The sequence below is a fragment of the Melospiza melodia genome, chromosome 3 (genome assembly GCF_035770615.1).
Source record: "Melospiza melodia melodia isolate bMelMel2 chromosome 3, bMelMel2.pri, whole genome shotgun sequence".
In the NCBI taxonomy this organism is placed as follows: domain Eukaryota; kingdom Metazoa; phylum Chordata; class Aves; order Passeriformes; family Passerellidae; genus Melospiza; species Melospiza melodia.
The window spans coordinates 113,010,358-113,031,119 of NC_086196.1; the positions used below are offsets into that span (position 1 = coordinate 113,010,358).

At 46.7% G+C, this 20,762-nt stretch overlaps 1 protein-coding gene across 8 annotated transcripts in view; it reads left to right on the top strand.

Moving 5' to 3' along the window:
* Positions 1-20,762, top strand: part of SPTBN1 (spectrin beta, non-erythrocytic 1) — a 115,641-nt gene that overhangs the window by 81,418 nt on the left and 13,461 nt on the right. For 6 of the 8 annotated variants that reach the window (XM_063152723.1, XM_063152725.1, XM_063152722.1 and 3 more), the window contains 15 exons: positions 563-1,436; positions 1,575-1,709; positions 2,296-3,052; positions 3,269-3,471; positions 8,181-8,271; positions 11,963-12,109; positions 13,450-13,713; positions 14,035-14,259; positions 14,406-14,495; positions 14,734-15,012; positions 16,102-16,232; positions 17,508-17,712; positions 17,818-18,192; positions 19,889-20,133; positions 20,465-20,603. In XM_063152723.1, the coding sequence (XP_063008793.1) occupies positions 563-1,436; positions 1,575-1,709; positions 2,296-3,052; positions 3,269-3,471; positions 8,181-8,271; positions 11,963-12,109; positions 13,450-13,713; positions 14,035-14,259; positions 14,406-14,495; positions 14,734-15,012; positions 16,102-16,232; positions 17,508-17,712; positions 17,818-18,192; positions 19,889-20,133; positions 20,465-20,603 (4,160 nt within the window). The remainder of the gene's footprint in view (positions 1-562; positions 1,437-1,574; positions 1,710-2,295; positions 3,053-3,268; positions 3,472-8,180; positions 8,272-11,962; positions 12,110-13,449; positions 13,714-14,034; positions 14,260-14,405; positions 14,496-14,733; positions 15,013-16,101; positions 16,233-17,507; positions 17,713-17,817; positions 18,193-19,888; positions 20,134-20,464; positions 20,604-20,762) is intronic. The other 2 variants (XM_063152727.1, XM_063152729.1) reach the window with 1 other exon arrangement.

The window sequence follows — 20,762 nt, forward strand, 5'->3', positions numbered from 1 at the left end:
AGTGTGGCATTGTGCCTTGCATAGGATGTCACACTCCTCACCAGCAGCTGCTGTGACTTTGTAGAGGTCACCACAGTTCCCCATGCTGTGTTCCTAATGCAAACATTTTCACAGATTGTTGGACCCAGTCTGATGGTGTCCTGATTTATCCTAAAAGGAAGCAATTCCCTAGAACCCAGCGCTGCTAACAGAGTAAATGGTGTCCATTTTGTGCAGTTGTGTATAAATCTAAATTCAGTGAATTTTGTCTCACTGGAAACAGTCGTGAATATCTTTCCTTTTGGGTTTTTTTTTTTTGTCTTTTGGAAAGAATGGCATTTTCTGATCTGTGTTACTGTGTGGTGGAGCTTGAACACTTCCCACTCACTTTCCTTAGACTAACCATGGATTCTTTCATGTAAACCTTGTAGCTGGCACATGTAGGAATTCAGAGCTCTGTGAATTCAGAGGAATTCACACAGAAATTCAGAGCTCTGTGAAGTCAGAGGAATTCAGAGCTCCCCCTGAGCTGTGGGGATGGCAGTGAGCCAGCCCAGGTGGTAACCCACGTTCTCTGTCCCAGCAGGTTACAAGCCCTGTGACCCACAGGTGATCCGGGACCGCGTGGCTCACATGGAGTTCTGCTACCAGGAGCTCTGCCAGCTGGCGGCCGAGCGCCGCGCGCGCCTCGAGGAGTCCCGGCGCCTCTGGAAATTCTTCTGGGAAATGGCTGAAGAGGAGGGCTGGATCAGGGAGAAGGAGCAGATCCTGTCATCTGATGACTACGGGAAGGACCTAACCAGTGTCGTCCGACTCTTGAGTAAACACAAGGCGTTTGAGGATGAGATGAGCGGCCGCAGCGGCCACTTTCAGCAGGCGATAAAAGAAGGTGAAGACATGATCGCGGAAGAGCATTTTGGGTCTGAGAAGATCAGAGAAAGAATTAAGGATATCCGGGAGCAGTGGGCTAACCTGGAGCAGTTATCTGCCATCAGGAAGAAGCGGCTGGAGGAAGCCTCTCTCCTTCACCAGTTCCAGGCTGATGCTGACGATATCGATGCGTGGATGTTGGACATCCTCAAGATTGTCTCCAGCAACGATGTTGGCCATGATGAATATTCCACTCAGTCCTTGGTCAAGAAGCACAAAGATGTGGCTGAGGAGATTGCCAGCTACCGGCCCACCATCGACTCCCTTCACGAGCAGGCCAAGGCCCTGCCGCAGGAGCACGCGGAGTCTCCGGATGTGCAAGGCAGGTTGTCCGGAATCGAGGAGAGGTACAAGGAGGTTGCTGAGCTGACCCGGCTGCGTAAACAGGCCCTGCAGGATACCCTGGCTCTCTATAAGATGTTCAGCGAGGCAGATGCTTGTGAGCTTTGGATCGACGAAAAGGAGAAGTGGCTGAATAATATGCAGATCCCAGAGAAGCTGGAGGACCTGGAAGTGATCCAGCACAGGTGAGAACGCCTTTACCAGGAAGTTTGGGCAATACTGGGTGGAAGTGTTTTACCCCAGCTACCTTTCTCAGCTTGCTTGTGGCTCAGATTCTCTAATGCCTGGGGGATCTTGTGTTTGTTTGTTTTTCCCCACTCCAGATTTGAAAGCTTGGAGCCAGAAATGAACAACCAGGCATCCCGTGTGGCTGTGGTGAACCAGATTGCCAGGCAGCTGATGCACAGTGGCCACCCTGGGGAGAAGATCAAAGCACAGCAAGATAAACTCAACACAAGGTAAGTGAAAGCCTCGTGCTCAGGAACATCACACCAGCTGGAACAAGTATGGTGGGGTCATTTGATCTTCTTAAGTAGGCTTTTTTAAGATATTCTGATGCTGTTACCTGAAGAATCTTTAAGGCTTCAAAAGGAAAGAGTTGTGCCTTTCAAATACTTGATTATCAGGTAGAGTTTTGCTCTTGACTTAAACAGGCCCTGAGTGTGTCAGCACCTTGATTTGAGAGCTGGAAATTGACTGTAATAATTACTATGATAAAAAAGAAATCAATATAGTTTTGTGTAAACTCCCACATTTTTTAGCTTCAGAATGAACCAAGGGAGTGTGAAAAGTTGGTGTAACTGCCAATTTTTCTCTTGAGGAAAAATTATACTCAGAGTGCTGGTACTTGTCACATTCTAATACACACCATATCTGGGTTAATGATTGCTTTGCTAGAAATACTGATGGTGTGGGAAGGACTGAGGAAACCCTGAGTAGCTGGGTTTACCAAGCTGCTGAGAGCAGCTGCTCACTCAGCAATGCTGCCACATCCTTTTCCCACAAATCTCAATTTCTCTGCTCTCCTCTCCTCACACATTTCAGGTGGAGCCAGTTCAGAGAACTGGTAGATAGGAAGAAGGATGCTCTGCTCTCTGCTCTGAGTATCCAGAACTACCATCTTGAATGTAATGAAACCAAATCCTGGATCAGGGAAAAGACCAAAGTGATTGAGTCCACACAAGACCTGGGTAACGACCTGGCCGGTGTGATGGCCTTGCAGAGGAAGCTGACGGGCATGGAACGGGACCTGGTGGCCATCGAAGCCAAGCTCAGTGACCTGCAGAAGGAGGCAGAGAAGCTGGAATCAGAGCATCCTGACCAGGCACAAGCCATCCTCTCACGGCTTGCAGAGATCAACGACGTGTGGGAAGAAATGAAGACCACCCTGAAGAACCGGGAAGAGTCCCTGGGAGAGGCCAGCAAGCTGCAGCAGTTCCTGAGAGATCTGGATGACTTCCAGTCCTGGCTCTCCAGAACACAGACTGCAATTGCCTCCGAAGACATGCCCAACACCCTGACAGAGGCTGAGAAGCTGCTCACTCAGCACGAGAATATCAAGAATGAAATCAACAACTACGAGGAAGATTATCAGAAGATGAGGGACATGGGTGAGATGGTGACACAAGGACAAACTGACGCTCAGTACATGTTCCTGCGCCAGCGCCTGCAGGCTTTGGACACCGGATGGAATGAGCTTCACAAAATGTGGGAGAACAGGCAAAATCTCCTTTCCCAGTCTCATGCCTACCAGCTGTTCCTCAGAGATACCAAGCAAGCAGAAGCTTTCCTTAATAACCAGGCAAGTGGTCAAGATATACCTGACTTCATTTCTGCAGGTTGGCACTGTGTGCTGCAAGCAATTAACAGACAAAGTCTATTGGCAGGAGAGCCACAAGCAGACAACTTGCCCTTTTCTAACTTTATTTTACTTCAAACTGTTGTTGGGAGGTGTCAGTTGTTGGAGCAGCAGCATAGCCTGATGTAACAATTTTCTCTCTGATTTCTTTAATCCCAGGAATATGTTCTGGCGCACACGGAGATGCCAACCACCTTGGAAGGAGCAGAAGCTGCTATTAAAAAGCAGGAGGATTTTATGACCACCATGGATGCCAATGAAGAAAAGATCAATGCAGTTGTGGAGACTGGCAGGAGGCTCGTTAGTGATGGGAACATTAACTCTGATAAAATCCAGGAGAAAGTGGACTCAATTGATGACAGGTAAGGGCAGAATGATGCTACAATGTAGCTGTTCCTCCTTTAATTCTGTTCTCAGAGAGATGCCCTTTTAGCAGGATTCAAAGGCAAAGCAACAGCTTGGAAAATGTCTGTTCCAGACTGTTTTCTTTGTCTCGTGGAAAAATAGGAACTGTCATGTTTCAAGAATGCACCAGGCTAGTCTTAGTTAAACAATACCTTTCCCACTTTCTAGAGGCTTGGTAGGTAATGAGCTCCCTGCCCAGAATTTGGTTGTTTGAGTGTTGCCTTGTAATTCTTGCAGTTTGAGCAGACTTGATGCTCTGGTGGGAGCTGCAGCAGTTGGCTGTGTCTGGTTCCACAAGTCTCAGTTCCCTCTGCTGCCCCCGAGCTGGTGTAATTACAATAACTTATTCCTGTCCTTCCTCTGGAGAAGGAATGTGGCTCTTCAAGGGTGTAATTGGCATTACATGCACCCCACCCACTCGACTTTGATCACCTCTTCCAGCTTGTCTGGCCCCTCTGAGATCAGATTAGGAGGCACTGGTACAAGTGTGTCTTTCATCCCAGAACAAGTCCTTTGCTTTCTCTCTCTGGCTGTGGCACGGATGCTGTAGAACATTAAAAGTTTCTTTTTCTTTGAAACCCAAATGCTCAGTTTTGATGGCTGTTGTTCTTTCTGCTTTTGGTTTGGATAACAGTGGAGCCTTTCAAGGCACTGTGAGTGACAGAACACAGCAGTGAGCTGTGAAATGTCACTGATGACCCTCCCATCAGACTTCCATTCTCCCACAGCTGGTAAGCTCAGGTTCTTCTGGTGTCTTCATCTCCAAAGAGAAACTGAACTGAAGTAGTTCAGAAGATGTTGTACCTTTCCTGTTTGGGCAGAGATGTCCCACTGTGTGTGCACCCACTTTAGCCATGCATCCTGGCTTCAGAAAAGGCAGCTCTTCCTGTTCCCAGAGCTCGCTGAGGGCCTCTGACAGCTGAACCCCCAGGGTACCCCATGTTATCATTTTCTCTCTCACACCAGCTAGCTCTAGATCCTGAGAGGATCTGCAAAGGCCAGGAAGAGGAGATTATATGAAAACAATCAAGGGGACAACTAGGACTGTGATTTTCCTTATTTACCCTCTCTAAGGGCCCTCTACTCTAAATTTTCCCATCCACTTAGGAAAGCAGGAGAGCTTGATCCCAGCCTTCTGGTCAGGTGTCCTCTTTCTGCAGCGTTTGGAATGAAAGGAAAGCATCCAAGGATGTCATAGCAAATGGCCAGCTGGAGTGGGACACAGCTTCACCCATGTCCTGTGTGCTCTGCAGAGGCTCTGGTGGCTGTCACCCCAGTGCAGCTGCTCCTCTGTGCCCCGTTGTCCCTGCTGTCCTGCCTGGGGGACGTGTGCTGGAGCTCCTGCTGGAGCTGAGCATTTCCTCAATCCCAGAGCTATTTATGCCGAGTGCTGCAAAACCCATCCGGAGCTGCTGTCCAGGAAATCCGTGTGGCTGCTCCCCGGGCCTGGGGCTGATAAGCCTCCAGAACAAAGCCCTGGGGCTGCCTGCACTGGGAGGGGTAGCAAAGGAAGCCTCTTTGCTTGCACAAAACGTGGCTCTCCCAGCCGAGCTCCACCTGGATGTCTGACAAAGGACCAAAACAAACAAGCACAAATATGTGCAGTGGCTCCACGCTTCCCATAGGGAGCTCTTTGTAGTTTCTGGTATTGTTCAGAGTGGGTTTTGCAGTGGTGCTTTTGAGCTGTTCCTGAGGAGACCCCACTGGCCCTGCCCTGGGATGGTTCCTATCTCAATAGGGATGGCACAAGGGGCAGGAAAGTGCAGTAGGAAAGGAACACTTCAGCACAACCTTTTAGTGCAGTTCACAAGCAAGAATGAAGGAGCATAAGGACAAGGAGTAAGGGTAAGGGAAGGAGAAGATGTGTTTGCATCAAGCCATCACCAACTAGCTTTTCCAGCTGGGAAAGAAGCTGGTCTCCCTGTGCAGCTGTCCCTGCTTGGGTGACTTCTGCTACTCTGAAGCATTTTCTCCACCATTTTCTCTCGTAAGAGTGTTGGGGAACTGCCCCTCTCCATGTGCCTGCTCATGGCCTCTGATTCTGCAAGGGAGATTTAGTCTAAGGACAGTTGCAGATCTGGCACAAGTTGTGATCTGAGCCTGTTTTACATCAACTTTTGTATTTGTGCAACTTTCTGCTCAACAGAGAACAGAAGTAAGTTTTGTTCTTGCCCATTCAGAAGGGAGAGTGCCTTGTTTGCTGCCTTTCATATATCTCAGGATTCCTAGCAGTCAGCTGCATTCACACTGTGTGTAAGATTTATTATTTCTGCACAGGCTTTGAAACCCACAGGCTTACAGTTAAACCACAAGTGGTTTTGTCAGTTTTCAGCACTGTCAGCATTCTCAGGGGCCTCTGGGAGTCAACCTGAGGACACTGGGCAAATTCTGGATTAATTTGTGTCAGACACCTCCTTGTACTGAACAGATCTTACACTTATAGTGTAATTCCTATATGTGATACAGAACTCAATAATTGGAGTCTGCAGAGCAAACTATTCTTCCACAAACTGTTCTAACAAATTAGTAAGAAGCAGTCATTGACAACCTTAAGTGTGAATTCTTTAAAAGAATTTAGGGATATCTGAACAAGGGGTTATTGATATTTAGGTACAGCTAGTCTGGAGCAGGAGAACAGACTAAATAACTTTTTAGAATCCTTTATTCCCATTAAAAAGTCAGTGATGAAAACACAGGAATTCCTGTCTGTTCCAGCAGTGCCCATCCTCAAAATGCTTCTACTTTGTTATGGTTCAGCCCTGTTCTTCAGGGAAAACTCATTGTCCAGTCTCACTCCAGGTCACCTTGAACAAAACAACCTTGTACAATTACACAGCTCTAAGCACCAAAGCTCATATTTGTTATGCTATGGCATCATCTGTTTGATGTCCCTGCATGGTTTCCTGCAAAGTCCTTCTGGTCAGTATTTCCAACACTCCATGGGACATATTTTTATTAGTTTTTTAAAATTTGAATTTTTTCAACATAAGAACTTCTGCACTTATCTTAAATCTGTTCAAGCACTCTGAAAGTTCTCCTTTAAACTTCCTAACTCGTGTCCTCTCCAGAGTACATGAATCTGTAATGTAATCTAGCCTTAAATCTCTGAAATCAGCCTGATAAAATCACCCAAGCAATTCTTTGCTTCATTTCAACAACCTGAGTAATGCAGAGTGTTTGCCCAGGCATATAAAAGCCAGCCAAGAAAGAGTGGAATCAAACCCAGGGATGTTTGCCTCATTAGAGAGGTTTTTCCTAAGGCACAGTTTGTGCCTTTTCCTTTGTGTTCCTCTCAAAACTTCAGCCTCACCTGGGCTTGGACTCCAGGCTGTTGCTTTGATGGTGCCACGTGTCTTCCTTGCCATGCAATCCATAAATCATTTTCTTGACTGCACCTATGGAGGTGCTTCTTGCCTGGTTGACTGAAGGCAGCTGTTAAAGCCAAAGAGAAGCAAATTGTAGTCCTCTAAAAGGTTTTCTCCTATTCCTCTGCCTACAGACCTTTTGCTTTTATAGAAAATGTGTCTCCAAGTATTCCCTGTGTTTCTGCAGTCACTAAAGTGGTGCCAGAGAGCTTGCTGTGGTAACTTAGTGCAGACCAGGAAAAGTGGTGTCATAATCCAGTTGTCATCAACATGTGATTTATGGTCTTCTGGAGTATCATGGGTCCCTGGAGATCTCCACTAACATGGATTTATTTAGCTTTTGCCAGCATGTGCTGAGCTCATCTTATAAACTGCCACCCTTTAAAATAATTTCCAACTCTCAATCCATATTTATCTTATTACAAATGGCAGCAATATTTCACTTTAAACCCCTGCACAGTGCAATAGGAATAAGCCTAGCACAATGAGCAGTAAATAAAAATGGTCTCCTTTACTCTGTCTCTTCCTTGTTAATTGCTTCATAAATAATGAAAGGATGGAAGGACAGGGATAACTACTCCAAATTAAGCATTTTTAAAAACATGCCCAGGGGTACCTTGGGAATCAGCCCCATTCCATCTGAAGGACCCACCACAACCTTTGGGACTGCCAGCCTGACTCATCCTTCAAGGAGCAAACAGGGGTGAATTAAATTAGGGCTTCTGGATTAACCTTTCCTTCTCTTTGGCTGCTCTTAATCACTCTGAAAAATGTGTTCCAAGTGCTTCCATAAAGCTTCTGTGTGCAGAACCACCCAGGGGTGCTGCACGTGGATAAACACAGCCTTGGGAAGGTTCTGTGGCCCAGCTCAGCTTTGTGCAGGACAAGGAGGTGCTGAGGGTGTTTTACCAGGAGCATTCCAGCAGGTGCACCCTGCAAGGGCCACACAACATTATCTTACTGTGCAATTTGCAGTTTTCTTGTGTGTTTTGGCAAACAGCGTGAACTCTCCTGTGGGCTTGAAATGAGTGGATCGCATTCTGTCCATAGCACGTTGTGAAACCCTGCTGGCTTCAGAATGTTCTGTGTGTGTTTAACAGGTCACAAAAACAAGGAGATGTGGAACTTCAGTGAGCCCATTAAATAACACACTCCAAAATGTCCTTTGAAAGGCAGCAAAGGACACACACCACAAACTTCCCAGCACCTGTAGTCCAAAGAGGCTCCAGAAACCACCAGTGAGAGCTTCCATGAAATACCTATTTCATTTCCTTTCTCTGTTGTTTTTTTTTTCTGACCAGACATAGGAAGAACCGTGAAGCAGCCAGCGAACTTTTGATGAGACTGAAAGATAACAGGGATCTCCAAAAGTTTCTTCAGGATTGCCAAGAGGTAAATCATGCCCTTTCACTTTTATTGCTGAAAGCTGCATCCTGCAGAAGAGCATTCTTACTCCATATCATATGAGGGCTGGAATGCTCAGTCATCCAGCAGTATTTGGGAGCATAAAAAAACCCTGATCATACCACTGCAAAAAAGAATGTTTGTTTTTTATTTTCTCATTAACCAGATTTTCTTTTGTCATCTAAGCTAAAGACATAGAAAACTGTCAAAAGCAGTGAAGATTTTCTGCTGTGATAGAAATTATAACCCTGTGGAACATAGTGGGATTAGCAGTGTACCTACTAAAAGTTTTGTCTGCAGCTGTACAGATGGATGTGGCCTGATGTAGGGGATTTCAAGCGATTTCTAGCAAACATCAGTCAGAAGAATAGGAGGTTAAGAATAAAAAAGGAGAAAGATTAAGCTGTGTCATTTATGTGTGATTTACCTGACAGTTTACATGTGTTTAAAATTGTTAAGTATTATAACATTTGAAAAAAGAAATTCTTTCCAGATTTTCTAATCACTTACATGGACTGCTTACACTGAAGACAACATTTTAAAGTTTAGAATACTCTTGTTTCTAGCACAAGGAATTAATCAAGTAATTTTCAGGTTATTTCATGGAGTACTGGCAGATAATAAAGAGCTTTGCCTGAGAGGTTTTGATCAGAAACTGGGAAGTGATATTTGCTGCTTGGTTGCCTGGATTCAATCTGTTTCCCAGCATTGCATAAGCTGTCCATGAGCTTGCCTTCAATTGCTTCTTTCTTGGTAGTTAAAACATGACAGATTAGCAAAAAATGTGCTGTTATTAGCAGCAGCTTCTTCCTTCCTCTGTGCCAGCTCTGGTTCAAAGATCCCCTGGCTCTCAGGGCTCTCCTGGCCTCAGTGGCAGTGTGGGTGTGTTCCCTAGGATCTGTTTTTTCCCCCTATATCGCTGGAAGAAAAAGGAAAGCATAAAAGCTCTGGTGTTGGCTGCCTGAATGCCTTTCCTCTGCCTTGTTTCTCTGCAGCCACTAAAACAAGGATGTCTTGACTGCACAGTTCAAAGACAAACTTACAATTACCCAAATGTCAGGGATTTCTCCAATTCTCTTTGAGAGCAATCAACTTTGCTGATAATTGAAGAGCTGTTTCTTGAGAAAACTTAAAATTTACATCAGTGTGGGGCCTGCTGACACCTCCTTTGGGGTGGAGGGTTTGCGGTGAAGCAGCACTGTCCTGTGGGGTGGAAGGGAGCCAGGGCCACACCTCCCCCTTGGCTTTTTCCTTAGCACTGCCTGTGAAGCTGGGAATTGTTAGGGAGCAGCTTTGAGCCAGTCCCTGCTTCACCCAGCAATGATCCCTTGGCCTTCCTGTCTGCTGCTGCCTTAGGGACAGCTTCCCATCTGTGTGTAACCTGAGGAAAGGCACAGTGTTTTCTGCAGCCCCTCCCTTCCCAGGGCAGCCATATTGTCACTGTCACCCCTCATGAGGTGTTTGAGAGTGTGGCCTCCTGCCCCTTGTCCCTTCCTGCAGAGCTGGGGAGGAGTGTGGCGCTCCAGAGCAGTGGGACAGTGCTCCTCACAGCAGCCCAGCAGTGATAACCCCCCCCCCTCTGGGGTCACAGGTGAGGGAAAACAGCAGATTTTGTTGTGGTGAGGAGTCAGAAACACTGTCACAGGTTGGTCCTGGGGAGCTGCTTTTCCAGCTGTTTCTTGCACTCATCAATATGAATGTGTAAAATAAACTTGCCAAGTGAATGAAACAGTGATAGCAGAAAATTCTGACTGGAGAAGATGTGATAAATGTTACCATTTAGTTTTCTTTGATTTCCTGCTCTTTCTCAGCTCACCTTCAAGGGAACAGTTTACAGCTGACCTTCCCTGTGAGTGCTTGGAAGCCCCAGCAGTGTCTGGGCTCATTTCTCCAGGGCCATGGTGAAAGCTCTCTCTGCACTCTGAAGTTTCTGTCCCAGAGTGTGCTGGCAGGGTTTGCCATGTGAGCCTCCCTGCAGGAAGGGCTGGCAGCTTGGCTCCTGGCACAGTCTGGGAGTGCAGCAGCACTCAGAGCCTTTCCCCCTGCCTTGCTGCTACCCCAGGCTCACAAGGATTTGTCTCCATTTCCCTTCCTTCCTGCAGGCTTGGCACTGCAGAGTGGCAGCCAGGAGCAGAAATAGGGTCAGGTGTACAGGTGCAAAGGATGGAGGAAGCCTCATCTTCTCCTGGCCTTAACAACTTCTGGAGAAATAAATACTCCAAGTGTGCTTTTGAGGCAATTTAGGGAACTGTATTATTTTCTGAAAATCTACTTTCACACTCAAAGTACTGATTTTTAGTGCCTGTAGTGGTTGCAAAACCCAGATTTTAGCAGTGAGCCCTTAAATACTTGATCTGCATTTCTGTGCTCTGAGGGGTTTATCCCAGCAGGCTCTGGCTGTGAACCACATGCTGTCCCTGCCTTGCCTTCCCCCAGCTGGTCACAGGAATGAGCCAGCCTCTCCTTGGGAAGCACTTCTAAATCCCCAGAAGCCTTAATGCTGTGGCTGAGTAAAAGCAAACAGTGAAAGCCAAGCAGTGCAATTTGCAGAGCAGAGCAGCTGTCTCCTCCCCAGAAGGGCAAGAGTAAAACCACTAATTCTGGGTTATATCCTAATCTCCATGTAGACTTTGTTCAGCAGCACAGTAGCCTGTTCCAATGCAACCTTGTACCTACAGAGCTCTTCATTGACATGAGCAATTTTCTGTTTAGACTTGATGGGAAGATCCAATGAGGAGTTTCTCTGATTGCTCTGATAAGTTTTCCCTTTCTGGGGAGATTTAAGGAACAATTGAAATTTTAAGGGGCAGTTGAAAAGAGGCTCATGAGTGATAAATGGAATTTGTTGCCCTGTGTCCTGAGCACACAGCAAAAGCCTCTGTTCCTCTCCTTTTTGGGCTGTTCTGGAAACCAAGCTGAGATTTGTTTTGACATTTTCCGCTCTAAATATGCAGAAAATGGACCTTTTCAAATTCTGTAAACATTCCTGTGAATGTGGTTTTATCCACACCTCAGGGATAGATGAGGCAGTCAGACTCACCCTGGGAGGAAATGCAATGTTGGCTGCTAGGATCATTTTCACATTCCATTTGCACTTGGCAAATCAACTGTCTCTTAAAGTATTGGTTTTCTCTAGTGGTGATATGGAAATTGTCCCCAGTGCCTTTGTACTTGCTGAAAATCAGACAGAAAACAATCGTGGATTTTATATAATGGGAAAAGGAAAGTCTCCAGTACCAAAACACTCCTGGAGACTGGATAAATAAACAAATTACTTATGTAAACCTATACAGAGAAAAGACTGAGGGGAAAAGGTACAAATGTGCTGTGAATTAATGGTACAAAACCATCTGTAAGAACCTCCACAAAACCATCTGACCAATAAGTAGTGCACGTGTCCCTGTTTCTCTTGCTATTGAACCTGATTCTGCTTATCATAGAGGTGATTCCTTTCTGCTTGAATCAAGGGTTATTTATTGGAGATGACTGTTAGAATTGAACTGTTAAAGAGGCAGATCCTTCAGGGTGGCTGAACCCTGAGTAAATCCCTGAATAAGAGCAGTCTCTGAATTCACACAACTCTTCTGTAGAGGCATCTCTTTATCCTTGATCTGGAGGCATTTTGCATTATTTCACACCAGGAATGTTTCCTCACACCTCCATGTATTTTCCTTTCCAGCTCTCCCTCTGGATCAATGAGAAGATGCTCACAGCCCAGGATATGTCCTATGATGAGGCAAGGAACCTGCACAGCAAGTGGCTGAAGCATCAGGCATTCATGGCAGAGCTTGCATCCAACAAAGAGTGGCTGGAGAAGATTGAAAAGGTAGGGAAAGAACATCCAAAAAATGCCCTTATCTTTGTCCAGGGTGGTTGTGCACAGAGATGGGATCTGTTCCTCTGCAGAACTGGTCCTTACATCACCCCACAGCTGAGATTTCTGGTGCATTGTGTCTCCATCCAATCTATTTTATTCTTCATTGATGTTAAAAGTCTTTTATCCAAGACATTCACTCAGCCATTGGCTAAGGTGCCAGTTTAGTTTTGTCTAGTCCTTCCTATCCAGAAGGAAGGCAGAGCCTAAATTTCATGCCCAAAGGGTAAGTGGGGCAAGTGTGGGGATTTGAGCCAATGAAGTAGAAGCACTTCTTGGGAAATAACAGAATATAGAGAATAACTGAGTTTATTCTTCTGCGCTGCTAAGCTGGCTTCCATTCATTCAGAACGATAGCCAAGCTGCCTTTCCCCATGCAAAATTAGGCCATGAGGTAAAGAACATCTAGTTTTGTGATTAATTAAGATTCACAGCTCTGTATCAAGTTAGTTGAAGCTTTAATATGCTGTGATGAGCTGTACTTCCCCCCCCAACATTTCTCCTGTGCAGCTCTGGAGCACTGAGGAGTCTCCTCTTCAGCTCTGACAGTGGGTTTCTGTTCAGTGTAAGTTAGCTTAATTGCTCATTTCCTCTCCCACTTTGGCACTCCATATCCCATTAGAGGCTTTTCTGTGATCTACAAATAGCAATACCCTTTAATGGTGTAATTAGAAGGCTGCTCTTGGTACTGGAAGTTCCTTTTTAGTGATGCTTAATACATCCTTCTCCTTTGCCTCTGAAAAATCAGATTGCAGCAAAGGACCAGGGTTGTGTACAGAGTTGTGGCAGTCCCTGGATTAACATTCACATGGAATGTGCTGGGTTTGGGGGCAGCATTCCCATCTGCACCCAGCTGAACAGATAGATAGGGATAATTAGAATGGAGACAATATTTCCCAAACTCTCCCAGCATTATGCTGTGTGTTCATGGTTCTCTGGTGATGTGGCCCCAGGGGCTGGGGCCTCAGGAAATGCAGTGTGGGCAGCTCTGGCTCCCTGCTCCATTCTGCCTGAGCCATGGCCCCAGGAGCTCCCTTCGGGGAGCATGTGCAATGGAGAAGAGAAAGGAGGCATTGCTTGACCTTCCCATTGCTAAAATCCCTCTTCCAGGCAGCAGAGGGACCTGGGAGCTGTTCTTCTGGAAGGAGTCACTGGATAAATGGAGATAGAAAATGAGTGGTTGATGCTGCCAGCAGATGAGAAATCCTGAGTGCTTATTAATCAGGATAATTGCCCTAACGGGCTGTGAGTGCTCCCAAGGAGGTACCATTTGGTTGCTCTTTGCTTTGCAGGAGGGAATGCAGCTCATTGCAGAGAAACCAGAGACTGAGGCCGTGGTGAAGGAGAAGCTGACAGGTCTCCACCAAATGTGGGACGAGCTTGAATCCACCACCCAGACCAAGGCTCAGCGTCTCTTCGATGCAAACAAGGCAGAGCTTTTCACCCAGAGCTGTGCAGACCTGGATAAGTGGCTGAATGGTTTGGAGAGCCAAATCCAGTCGGATGACTACGGAAAAGACCTCACCAGTGTCAACATCCTGTTGAAGAAGCAGCAGGTAAACAGAGTATGGGGTGCAGCAGGCAGTCAGCAAATACCTGCACTAAAAGGAATGGGCAGGGCAGGCTTTCAGTTTAGAAAAGAAAGAACTGCTTTTCTTTCTTCCTATTCTTTCATGTATCTTTAAGAAGAACAAGACATTCATCCAGCAACAAATAGTTATTAACAATAGTTATAGTTATGGACAATAGTTATTAACATGGTAAAGCCTCATTGACCAGCATCTGTTCTCCCTTCTGAGGAAGCTGTTGATATGCCCTAATTGTATGAACAGCTTTCATCCTGGTTTTCAGGACCCTTTTGCCATGTTTCTGTTTAGATGCTGGAGAATCAAATGGATGTCCGTAAGAAGGAGATAGAGGAGCTGCAAAGCCAGGCAAGGGCTTTGAGCCAAGAGGGCAAGAGCACAGATGAAGTCGATGGCAAACGCCTTACTGTAGAAAAGAAATTCTTGGAGCTGCTGGAGCCTTTGAATGAGAGGAAGGCCAACCTGCTGGCCTCCAAAGAGATCCACCAGTTCAACCGGGATGTGGAAGATGAAATTGTGAGTACCAAAGAAATCCTGTTCCCCAGGCAGTAGGAAAATGTTGGAATACTGCTGCTTTCTGCAGATTATGTGTTCCAGCGTCTCTCTGCTGTCCCAAGTGTATCTGAGATTGCTTGAAATCCTGTGTACTCTCTCTCTTCCAGTTGTGGGTCGGAGAGAGGATGCCCATAGCTACATCTACTGATCATGGACACAACCTCCAGACTGTGCAGCTACTAATAAAGAAAAATCAGGTAAGTAGATGCTGTTAGAGCTCCATATTTGCTACTTCTCCTTAGTGCTGACTCATTTGGGAAGGAAATGTTTGGGGTAAAACAATGGGTGCTGTGGCATGACCACAGGTGGTGGCAGCCCCAGGTTATCCACGTGAGCTGATGGTGGGTGTTTTGCTGCCCCTCTGGAGTTAAGACCCTGGCTTCTATTTTCTTTTCATTTGCACATTGTCTGATCAGTCAGTTTTCTCCCATGTAGACCCTTCAGAAAGAAATCCAGGGTCACCAGCCTCGTATCGATGACATTTTTGAGAGGAGTCAGAACATCATCACAGAGAGCAGCCCCAATGCTGAAGTCATCCAGCAGAGGCTTGCAGATTTGAAGCAGCTGTGGAACCTCCTCATCGAGGAGACGGAGAAGCGCCACAAGCGCCTGGAGGAGTCTCACAGGGCTCAGCAGTATTACTTCGATGCAGCCGAGGCTGAGGCCTGGATGAGTGAGCAGGAGCTCTACATGATGTCAGAAGAGAAAGCCAAGGTGAGCAGCTCCAAAGTGACACTACTTTGGCTTTAATTGCTGTGCTGGGGTGAGGCAGGTGACATCATTTGGTGTGGTGCTATGGAAAGGTGACATAAACAAATGTAACTTCCTGGTGAAGCTTCAGGTGATGGTGGCTTCTGCCTGTTCTGACATCTTTGATGGTGTGCACGACAGGCTGTGCTGTATGGAACCAGGGAGCATCCTCACACTGCAGAGGGCAACCCTGTGCTTGCTTTCACTGCAAGGCCAGGATTGCCAGTGTGGTCCAGTTAGGTCCAGTTTTCTGTTAGTTTTGGGTGACTGCACAACACACCTGGCTGTGAAACGGGGCCTGGTGGTCAGTCAGCTACCACTGTCACATCCTTGACTCCCGGTGACCATCAGCTTTGACTCCCAGCTTCACACCATACCAAAGAGAATGTAAACTCCTGTTTTCCAAGGAGGTGTTAGTGCTGGAGCTTGTTATCACCATAAATGCACCATGTTTCCTGCCCTGGTAAAATAAAGCTCAGCTTTAGATCAGGAGAACACATTACACAGGTGTTCAATCTCCCATTAAAAATGGCTTGTTTTCTTTTTATCTATTGCAAATAGCTCACAATGCAAAATATTGTATTGAAAAGATTTATTGACAACATCAGTTAACACTGAGAGTAGGAGGCTGATTTTCTTAGCTATAACAGTGCATAAAAAGTTTCAATTGGAACTTCTCCAGACACTTTGATGGAGAACCCATTGGCATGGAGTGTGTAGAATTTCTTTTCCTTGCCCCATGCTGTTGTTAAGATGCCTCACAAGTAGTGTGTCTTAATCTGTTCCATGTTTCTGAGCCCTGCATCAGTGCTGTGGAAACACATAAAAAGCTTCATAGAAGAGGAAGCTCAACATGCTCAGTGCCCAGCTGATGTAATTTTGTTCTGCACCCCAGAGGGATGGATGAATTATCTAGTTCACTCATTATTTTGCTTTCTGGGGGTACTATTTGCTGTGACATCAACTATACCATTGGCAGGAGGACTTCTCTTCAAGCTGTACTTGGGAGCAGCTCCTTATAATTGTTCCTGTCATTTTCTGTCACCCTTACAGGATGAACAGAGTGCAGTGTCCATGCTGAAGAAACACCAGATTTTGGAACAAGCAGTAGAAGATTATGCTGAAACTGTGCACCAGCTTTCAAAGACCAGCAGAACTTTGGTGGCAGATAATCACCCAGAAAGGTATTCACTGCCATTTTTAATTGGCTCATGAGTTATTTTAGGAGTTCAGTCCCTTTGGGTGGTTCTGGCACACAAAGACCACCACAGAGAGTAAGTAGCTCAGTGGCTCATACAGAGGAAGAGGAGTTTAGCCTCAGTCAATTCAAGGTGTCACCCTGATTTGGCCAGAGACAGGGTCAGTATGTGCAGCTGCTGATTTCTGGTGGTTCTGGACACCTGGAGACCTGTCCCCTGTGCAGGCTGCAGTGTCAGGTCTTGGCAGCACTGCTGAACATTACAGAGGCAGAGCAGTCCTCAGGCCAAGGTCCAGATCTGCTCTTCCAACCAACTTCAATGTCCAGCAGAGAAGGTCACTTTCATTAATCCTTCTGCTGTGCTCCCCAAGATCTGCCTCTTCTCTTTGAGATTCCAGCAGAATCAGAGCCCAGAATCAGACGCTTTAAACATGGGCACATTAACATCTTACTTTTGGTAAATTTATCTCACTTTTCATAAATTGCTTTCCCTGAGGGAGAACTCAGGAAGCTTAAGAACCATTTTGCTGTAAGAGCTGCAGCTCAGCAGATTGAATTTTGCACTGGCTTCAGCTCCAAAGCTGATTCCACTCTGAGGCTGATGTATTTAACTGCTCAGCCTGCGCAGGCTGGAAGGTGGCAGTGGCCTAGGCCAGACACACTCTGCCTCCGGTGGAAGGTTCTTATTTAACTCTAAAGCACTCTCTTGTGGTCATGAGTGCTTCTGATGAGAGCACATTTCCTGGCTGAGCTGCCTGAGTACTGGAATAACACCATCAGCTTCACAAGGCAGATGGAAGGCACTTCGACAGCACTGTATGGCTCAGACAAAATAGAGGCAAAAGATACAGCAAGTAGAAATATTCATCCCTTGTGCAAATGCTGAACTTTAAGGGGTAAGAAACCCATGAGTGCTGCTGAACTCTGAAGCAGAGTTTAACTGAGAAGGAACTGCTCCCTGCCTCAGCAGCTCAGATCCTGCCTGTAGCTTTGGGAGAAGACACTGGTGTGATGTAGAGCTGGATTCCAGCTCCCCTCTCTAAAGCCAGGGGTTTACAGTGCAGGACAGACAAGCTTCCCAGCTATTGCTGTCACCTCTGCTAGCAGAGGACTGGTCCCACCCATCCAAGTCAAATTCCTGCCTGCAGCAGACGTGCATTCTGTGGATTAAATACCCCCAGGGACTTCTATTCCCTGCAGTTTTCCCCACTGGGTTTTGCTTGCAAGGGCAGCGCAGATTCAGTGCTGTTTGCTTTTCCAGTGAGCGCATCAGCATGCGCCAGTCCAAGGTGGACAAGCTCTACGCGGGCCTGAAGGACCTGGCCGAGGAGAGGAGGGGCAAGCTGGACGAGAGGCACCGGCTGTTCCAGCTCAACCGCGAGGTGGATGACCTGGAGCAGTGGATTGCCGAGAGGGAGGTGGTGGCAGGGTCCCATGAGCTGGGCCAGGACTACGAGCACGTCACGGTGAGTCCTTGGAGGGCCTCTCTGGTGCTGCTCACAGGGGTGCCTTGGCTCTCTCAGCTCTCCTGTAGCCACAGCGCTGCATGAGGCTCTTGCTGTGCCTTGCAGATGCTGCAGGAGCGGTTCCGGGAGTTCGCCAGGGACACCGGGAACATCGGGCAGGAGCGGGTGGACACCGTCAACCACATGGCCGACGAGCTCATCAACTCCGGCCACTCGGACGCCGCCACCATCGCCGAGTGGAAGGACGGACTCAACGAGGCCTGGGCGGATCTGCTGGAGCTCATCGACACAAGAACACAAATCCTCGCAGCCTCTTATGAACTGCACAAATTTTACCACGATGCCAAGGAGATCTTGGGGCGAATCCAAGACAAACACAAGAAACTGCCCGAGGAGCTCGGTAGAGACCAAAACACAGTGGAAACACTACAGAGAATGCACACGACGTTTGAGCACGATATCCAGGCCCTGGGCACCCAGGTGTGTGGCAGGTGAACTGTGGGTGTGGGAAGCTGAGCTGCAGAGTTTGCTGCTGCCCTTGGCCTCTCTGTGGCTGGGAGACAGAGTGCTGCCAGCTGCTTCCCACGTGTAGTGCTGTGGGAATAACCTCACCTGCCTCCTTTCCTTATCTGTCTGGCTGCTGCTCTGTCATTGCATTCAGTTGATATCTAAAGTAGCAATCTGTAAGTACACAGGCTTCTGAACATGTTGGCAGTTGTTGGATGTTATTCCATTTCCTGTCCTCGGTTGAAGAAGAAATGAGAAAGACAGAGAGTTTCTGTATTGATTTAAAGTACAAAATATGAAAGAATGTATAAGCCTGGTTGGCTTTTTGAAGTTTGGTTTTATTTTGGTTATTTATTATCAGTTTAGGTTTTTTTGTTTTTAAAAACACCAAAAAGCCCCAATCAAACCCTTTGTGCCAGGCACTGTTTATTTTTCCTTTCTGAGAGGCAAAGACCTACACAGAGGCTTTCTGTCTTGGTTATGAACCTGGGCATTCTGAATTAAATGTGGCCTTTCTTGGTGCGTCCTGAGAGCAAAAGAGATTTAAAATCCACAGTTCAGGCTAAGATTTTTAAAAGCATCCAAACCTGATCTAATTCTGAAACTTTTGAAGCTAAGGTGTGCCAAGAAGGTGGCAGCTGCTCATACAGCACAGGGGGGATTCTAAATCAAAATACAACATTCAGCTGCCACAAGGAGAATTTGGGGAGAGAACAAGTTGCTTAAGGAAGGAGGAATTACAACTGACTGTATTTATCCCAGTAGGTCAGGAAAGAGCTGCCAGCCAATTCTCTATTATGTTGCAATTTACACTAAAACAAAGGAGATAGAGCAAGCAGTAGCTTTTCCAGGTCTTTTACTTTCAGAAGCTGTAGATTTTATACAGAAAGTGTGAGACATACACAAAACATCAATCCCAGTCTCTCAAAAAGGTAATTATAATCAAGACCTAAGTGAAGGAATATGTAATCACAGCACAGAGCTGTGGAGAAGGCACTTAGGATAATTTCTGGGTGAAACAGCCCGAGCACCAAGGTGGATCATTTTGAGAGAGGTCTCTGTGCCTGTAGGTAGAAGGCTGTTGATTTGATGTTAAAAAGAAATTAATTATTAGACAAAAGCTAATGGAATGCTTTCTGGCTTGCAAAATATGGAAAACAGTCAGGAATTAGCATTTGCCATCCCAAGACAGTGTTTGAAAGGAAAAGATTTCTAATAGTAGAAGGTTCTTGACATTTCCACGTTTTCTTCTCTTTGAAGTCATTATCTACATTTTTGAAAAATAACCTCTATCAGCTGCAGTAGTGGTTTGGACACTGAGTTCCCAGATGTTTTTGTCCCTTTTATGAGAGGAAGGGAATTAGATGATGAAAATGGTCCCCATTTGCCCTGGCATGTAACAGACACTTGCCTTTGGCCCTGTGTCTCACAGGGAGTTCAGGCAGGGGCAAATCTTTGCTATTTTGGGGGTCCCTTGGCCCTCCAGTGTTCTCTGAGGGATAATACTGGCTCACTAACAGCACAGACCTTTCTAGTGTGAACAGACCAAATCCATTTGCAGTGACTTTAGGAGGCCCCTCAGGTGATGAATTAGCAGATAAATGTCCCTGTAGCTGTGACTCAGGAGTCACACACCCACCATGGCTGTGTCTGTCCCACCCTGCTGCAGGTGCGACAGCTGCAGGAGGATGCAGCGCGCCTCCAGGCTGCCTACGCCGGGGACAAGGCTGATGACATCCAGAAGAGGGAAAACGAGGTCCTGGAGGCATGGAAGGCACTGTTGGATGCCTGTGAGGGCCGCAGGGTGAGGCTGGTGGACACAGGAGACAAATTCCGCTTCTTCAGCATGGTTCGGGACCTCATGCTCTGGATGGAAGACGTTATCCGGCAGATAGAAGCCCAGGAAAAGCCAAGGTAAGGCAAGGCATCCTTCTCCACCCAGAGATAAGGCTGCAGCTCACCTGAGGAACCTCTGTATCACTGAGAGTGGCTTTCAGAGTCTGCTGCTGCAGCAGCTTGCTCCTGTGGGTGGAATAATTGCCATGGAAAATTGTACCCAGAGAGATTTGGTCTCACACCAGGGTTATTTGATGTCTGATTCAGGCCAGAATGGTGCTGTTCCTTGGGAAAGGTTTCCTGAACTACAAAGACAATCTAGGAATCAATTTTTTCCATCTGGAGTTGCGGGTCAGTTTGGAAATGTAGCAGCTGTTGAATCTGAAATCTGTGTTTCTGCTCATTTTAGGGATGTTTCATCTGTGGAACTGCTCATGAACAATCACCAGGGGATCAAAGCAGAAATTGATGCCCGAAATGACAGCTTCACTACGTGCATTGAGCTTGGCAAGTCTCTGCTGGCCAGGAAACACTATGCATCTGAGGAGGTACCGTGCTCCCTGCACACATGGTTCTTCACAAGGGAGAAACCTGCCCTGTGTCACCCACAGAGTAATGACAAGTGTCACCTTAGGGACAATGCACTTATGTGCTGTTGGGAAATCAGGGTATGACCTCACTCTGGCAATTCATGGTGGGTAACAGAG